Here is a 7,056-nt window from a genome sequence, read left to right on the forward strand (position 1 = left end):
AACTCATATGGAAAAACAAAAACAAAAATCCCTGGAGAATCAAAACTTTTCTGAACAATAAAAGAACTTCTGTGAAAATCACCATCCCTGATTTCAAGCTGTACTTCAGAGCAAGAGTGTTAAAAATCACATTGTATTGTTACAGAGACAGACGGGTTGATCAATGGAATAGAATTGAAGACACAGAAATAAACCCACATACTTATGGACATTTGAATTTTGAAAGAAAAAAAAAAGTCAAAACCATACAGTGGAAAAAAAAAGAAATCATCTTAAACAAATGATGCTGGCATAATTTGCAGACTGCCTGTACAATAATGCAAATTGATCCATAATTATCACCCTATATAAAGCTCAAGTCCAAGTATATCAATGACTTCCACATAAAACCAGATACACTGAAACTAGTGGAAGATGAAGTGAGAAATAACTTCAAACTCCTAGGTACAGGGGGAATTTTATGGAACAGAACACCAATGACTTTGGCTCTAAGATCAACAACTAAAAAATGGGACCTCTTGAAACTGAAAAAGCTTCTGTAAGGCAAAGGACACTGTCAATAGGACAAACCAACAACCTATATATTGGGAAAAGATCTTCATTAACTCTGCATCAGATATAGTGCTAATGTTTAAAATACATAAAGAATTCAGGAAGTTAGATTAAAAAAAAACAAATAACCCAGTTAAAAATGGGGTACAGAGCTAAACAGAATTTTCAACAGAGTAATCTCAAATGGCAAAGAAACACTTCAAGAAATGTTCAAAATTCTTAGTCATCAAGGAAATGCAAATCAAAATGACCCTGAGATACTACCTTTTGAAAATTAGAATGGCTAAGATCAAAAACTCAAGTGATATCAGATGCTGGCAAAGATGTAGAGAAAGAGGAATTGCTGGTAGGATTGCAAACTGGTACAACCACCCTGGAAATAAATCTGGCAGTTCCTCAGAATATTGGAAATAGTTCTACCTAAAGACCCACTGCTCCTGGGTGTATACCCAAAAGGTGTTCCACCATAATACAAGGACACATGCTCCACTATAGTCATAGCAGCATTATCTGTAATAACCAGAAACTGGAAGCAACCCACATGTCCCTTAACCAAGGAATGGATACAGAAAATGTGGTTCATTTACATGATATTATACAATTCAGCTATTAAAAATGAGGACATCATGAACATAGCAGGCTAACGGATGGAAATAGAAATTATATTGCTGAGTGAGGTAACCCAAATGCAAAAAAACACGCACGGTAAGTATTCACTGATAAGTGGATATTAGTGAAAATGTATAGAATACCCACGATATAACCCACAGATTGTCTAATGTTTGACAAGAAGGAAGCTCCAAGTGTGGATGCTTCAATCCCACTTATAAGGGGGAGTCAAAATATTCATAGAAGACAAAGGCAGAAAGTAACCTGAGTGGGAGAGGGTAGGGGGAATGGAAATGTGGTCAGGATCAAGTATGTGGAGAGACAGGAGAGGACTCAGAAAGCTAAGAGAATTAATGGAAATATGGAGCTGCTGGCAAGGGGGTGTGTGCAATGGGAACAGAACCTCAAGAAACTCCCAGAGAACTGGGATGTGAGAGGAGTCAATGTGGGTGATCTTTGTGAAATGCCCAAAAGTAGGAATATGGAAACTTAACAGTCCACCTCCACTAGATAGACAGGGCTCCCAGTGTAGCAATGTGGACAACAACACACCTTCAAAGTATTTGACCCAGAATTGTTCCTGCCTAAAAAAATAAAAATACAGAGATAAAAAATGGAGTAGATGCAGAAGGAATCTCCAACCAGTGCCAGCCAAACTTGGCATCCATCCCGTGGGTACAGAGTAAACAGGGACATTATTACTAATGCTATGTTGGGATTTCAGACACTAGCCTAGCATGGCTGTTCTCTGAGAATCTCTACCAGCAGCTGACTGAGACAGATGAAGGTACTCAAAGCCAAGCATTGAACTGATGCCAGGATCCCTATGGGTGAATTAAGGGATAGATTGCAGCAGCTGAAGAGATGACAGCCCTATAAGAAGGCCAACAATGTCAACTAACCTGGACCCTTGGGCACTCCCATAGACTAAGCTACTAACCAAATAGCATAAAAAGGCTGTTCCAAGAACAACTACACATATGTAGCAGAGGACTTCTTTGTTTGCCTTAGTGTAAGAGGATGTGCCTAATCCTGTAAAGACTTGATGCCCCAGGAAGAGGGTCCTGACAGGTGGCCCTCTCTCAGAGGCAAAGAGGAGGAGGATGGGGTGGGGAACTCTGGGAGGGGGACTGGGGTTGGGACAACATTTAGCATGTGAATAAATAAAATAATTAATTTCTAAAAAAATAAAATAAAGATGTTGCAATATGGTCCAGCGTGATACCTTAGACTATACAAGCATTTGTTGATCCTGAGAACTTTGTTTCAATCCCCGAAACTTACAGGGTAAGAGAGAACTAATTTCCTACATGATACGTTTTGGCTTTAACATGTGTATCATGGCACATTCTTCACTGATATTAATAAAGAAATGAGATAAGTTTTTAAATTAACGTTCATCTTTGTTTACTTTCTAGTCTTTATCCTCCTTCCAGTCTGCCCTCATACAGTTCCTCATCCCATTCCTCATCCCCAGTCTCCAACAGAATGTCCCCACCAGGCCTCTTCACTCTGTAGGTCCTCAAATCTCTCGAGGATTAGGTTCATCTTCTCTCACTGAGGCCAGACCAGGCAGTCCTCTGCTGTATATGTGTCAGAGGCCTCATATCAGCTAGCGTATACTGTCTGGTTGGTAGCTTAGTGTCTAAGAGATCTCAGTGGTCCAGCTTGTTTCTCCTGGTCTTTCTATGGGGTACCCTCCTTCTCAGTATCTTCTAGCCTTTCTCTAATTCAACCAAAGGTTTTACTGGCTTCTTTTTATTGGTTTGGTGTATCTGCATCAGACTTGCTTGACTCAGAGGGCAGCATGCTGTCTCTAAGCACACCATAGCATCAGTAAGTATCAGGCCTTGGAGCCTCCCCTTGAGCTGGATCCCTTTTTGAGCTGGTCACTGAAACTTCTTTCCTCAGTCTCTTCTCCATTTCTGTCCCTGCAGTCCTTTTAGATGGAAACAATTCTGGGTCAGAGTTTTTGACTGTGGGATGGCAACCCCATCTCTCCAATTGATGCCCTATCTTTCTATTGGAGGTGGATTCTACAAGTTTCCTCTTTCCACTGTTGGGCATTTCATCTAAGGTCCCTTGTTCTGAGTCCTCACCTCCAAAGTTTCTGGTACATTCTAGAGGGTTTCCACACTTCCTACCACCTGAGGTTTCCTGTTTCTATTTTTTCTGCTGGCCTTCAGGACTTCAGTCCTCTTTCTCCCCCCAGTATCTGATGTTCTCCTTCTGACCTCCCTATCCCCTGTTACACCCAGGTTTCTTCCTTGCTCTGACACCTGTGATTGCTTTCTTCTCCCTCCCACGTGGGACTGAGGCATCCTTACTTGATCCCTTCTGCTTGTTAACCTTCTTGAGCTCTGTGAATTTTATCCTGAGTATTCTGTAATTTTGGCTAGTAGCCACTTATTAGTGAGTACATATCATACATGTTTTTGTGTCTGAGTTACCACACTCAGGATGATATTTTTTACTTCCATACATTTGTCTCAAAAACCCATGATGTCCTCGTTAAGGCCTCTATGAGTATAGTGGAACACATGCCCCTGTGGCATGGTGGGGCATTTTTTTTATATGCCCAAAAATGGTATAGCTGGGTCAACAGGCTGATCTATTTCCACTTTTCTGAGGAATCTCCAGATTGATTTCCAGAGTGGTTGTACCAGTTTGCAATACTATCAGCAATGGAAGAGTGTTCCTCTTTGTCAATATCTTTGACAACATGTGTTATCACCTAAGTTTTTGATATTAGCCACTATGATTGGTGTAAGGTGGTATCTCTGGGTCATTTTGATCTTCATTTCCCTGATTCCTCTGTTGTGAATTCAGTTTTTTATCTCATTTTTAAATTGTGTTGTTTGGTTTTTTGATGGTTAGCTTCTTGAGTTCTTTATATGTTTTGGATATTATCCTCTATAGGATATGGGTTTAGTGAAGATTTTGTTTTCAATCTGTAGGTTGTCAATTTGGCCTATTTACTATGTCCTTTGCCTTACAGAAGCTTTCCAGTCTCATGAGGTCCCATTTATCAATTCTTGTTCTAAGAACCTGAGCCTTTGGAGTTCTGTTTAGAAAATTTCTCCCCATGTCAATGAGTTTGAGGACCTTTCCCATTGTCTCTTCTGTTAGATTCAGTGTATCTGATTTTATGTTGATGTTCTTGATTCAGTTGGTCTTGAGCTTTGTACAAGGTGACAAATATGGATCTATTTTCATTTTTCTAAATATTGATGGCCAATTAGACCACCACAATTTATTGAAGATGGTTTATTTTTTACATTGTATATTTTTGGCTTCTTAGTAAAAGTTCAAGTGTCCCTATATGCATAGTTTTATTTCTGAGTCTTCAATTCCATTCCATTGATCAACCAACATGTGTGTCTCTGTACCAATACCATGCAGTTTTTAACACTATTGCGCTGTAGTATAGCTTTAAGTGAGGGATAGTGTTTAGTTATATTTACTCCAAGGAATTTTATATTATTTGTGTCTATTATATACAGTGTTTTCCCTATTTTCTACCTCGGCCATTTTATCATTTGTATAAATCAAAGTTACTGATTTGTTTGAATAAATTTCATATTTGGCCACTTTGCTGAAGTTGTTTATCAGTTATAGAAGTTCTTGCATCAAATTTTTAGAGTTGCTTATGTATACTATCATATCATTTGCAGTGACACCTTGACTTCTTCTTTGCTAATTTGTATCCCCTTCATTTCCTTTTGTTGTCTTATTGCTCTAGCTAGAACTTGGATATATCTTTTAAAACCATTTTGTTCACAACCTTTATTAGTTTCCCTGTATCTGTGTTTAGTTTCTGTAGTGAGATGTTGAAGTCTCCCTCTATTATTGTATGTGGTTCAATGTGTGTTTTTCACTTTAGTAAAGTTTTCTTTTATGAATGTGAGTGCCCTTGCATTTGCAGCATTGTTGTTCAGGATTGAGACTTTCTTCTTGTGAATTTTTTCTTTGATGAATATGAAGAGTTCTTCCCCATCTAGCTTGATAACTTTTGGTTGAAAGTCTATTTTATTGGATATTAGGATGTCAACCCCAGCTTGTTTCTTGGGACTATCTGCTTGGAAGACTGTTTTCAGCTTTTAACACTGAGGTAGTGTCTGTTTTGTCAATGAATTATGTTTGTTTTATGCAGCAAAATGCTGGAAACTGCTTGAATCCAGTCTTTTAGCTTATGTGAAGGAATTGAACAAAGCAGCTCAAGACCTAAAAATGGAGGTAAATATAATAAAGAAAACAAATTGAGGCAACCCTAAAAATGGAAACCAAGGAAAGAGGTGAGGAAATACAGATGCAAGCATTACCAACAGAATATAAGGGATAGAAGAGGGAATCTAAGGCATAGAAGATACCTTAGGAGACATTCACACAACGGTCAATGAAATTCAAAACATACAGAAATCCTAACCCAAACCATCGAGGAAATCTAGGACACAATCAAAAGATCGAATCTAAGAATAAGAGGAATAGAAGAGAGCAAAGATTCCCAGATCAAAGGACCCAAAAATGTCTTCAACAAAATCATCAAAGAAAACTTCTCCAATCTAAAGAGAGAAGTGGCCAAAATTCACATAAAGCCTATAGTTTTTTCCCAATATGTGCTATGCTTATTTTGGGAGAAATATAGTGAGTGAAATCAAACTACCTAAGTCTGATCCAGGTTGAAGAAGTCAATTTAAATGAGTGTTCTTCCTGAACTCTTTGCAGTTTGCTTGCTTGCCTCTACACTGGCATGAACTCTTTCACTCAAAGGCAAGATGGCTTAAAAATAATCCTTGAATTGGTTTATCAAAATATATACATCAAGTGAGTGTTGGAACTCAAATCAAGATTCTCTGGAAGAACAGCAAATGTTCATAATAATAAAACTATTTCCCCAGACTTCTTCCTCAATATATGAATCTTGTAAATAGAAAATTTTTGTTGCCAAAATAACTCCAGCTGTGTGTCTCTGAGTATGTGTGTGTGTTGACAACCATGTTGAATGCATGCCAACTATTGCCAATATACTGCTACACATAAAGAGGTATCTTTAGTTTTTTTTTTCCTTTTTTTAATTAATCATATAAACAATTCCCGTGTTTTGATACAAGGCCTGGAAAAAGGAACAGGGAATTAGGACAATGAAAATTTTCTGTGACTGCTATATAAAAACATCACATTGATCTTTAAACCCTGGCAAAGAGAAACACTCTCAGCAGCTGAGGAGCTGGAGACATCAAAAGGGGCAATTGGGGCAGTCTGTGCTCTCACTTCTGCTTCCCTGGGTGGTTTATGTCATGGCTTGAATCACTGTGGGAGGAGTACCATAATAATGTTGACAGTAATAATCTGCGACATCTTCAGGCTGTAGGCTGTTGATCTTGAGAGAATACTGTTTGCCAGATCCACTGCCACTGAACCTCGATGAGACCCCATCTTGCAAGCTGTTTGCATAATAGATCAGGAGCTGAGGAGATTCCCCTGGTTTTTGCTGATACCATGCTAAATTCCTGTAAATGTTCTCACTTGCTTGACATGTGATGGTAACACTTTGTCCCACAGATGCAGACATAGAGGCTGGAGACTGGGTCATCTGGATGTCACATCTGGCACCTACGATTGGAAAATTGAAAGCACATCCCTACATTAATTAATTCTGTTGCAAGAGGATTTTCATTGAGACCAAGCAGCACTGACTACAGGAAGCTGAGTAAATTTCCAGTGCTGTCTTCCTCACCTGTAAGCCACAGCAGCAGCAATGCCAGGAGCTGAGTGGGCACACCCATATCTCTGTGTGATCTCTCTGAGGGTGACTCCAGCTCAGTGTGTGACCTGACTATGAAGAAGTCTGGATGTCTGTGGGCTGTGATTTGGGTACATGCAAATCAGCAAAGC

General features: G+C 39.0%; 1 gene segment (V, D, J or C); it reads right to left on the reverse strand.

Annotated features, from left to right (window-relative positions):
* Positions 1 to 6,427: 6,427 nt before the first annotated feature.
* On the reverse strand, positions 6,428 to 6,977 carry LOC114634983. The segment is given in 2 exon segments: positions 6,428 to 6,774; positions 6,899 to 6,977. Coding segments are annotated over 2 exon segments (372 nt in total).
* Positions 6,978 to 7,056: the final 79 nt, after the last annotated feature.

This window comes from Grammomys surdaster, unplaced genomic scaffold (assembly GCF_004785775.1).
Source record: "Grammomys surdaster isolate TR1022 unplaced genomic scaffold, NIH_TR_1.0 1152, whole genome shotgun sequence".
Lineage (NCBI taxonomy): Eukaryota > Metazoa > Chordata > Mammalia > Rodentia > Muridae > Grammomys > Grammomys surdaster.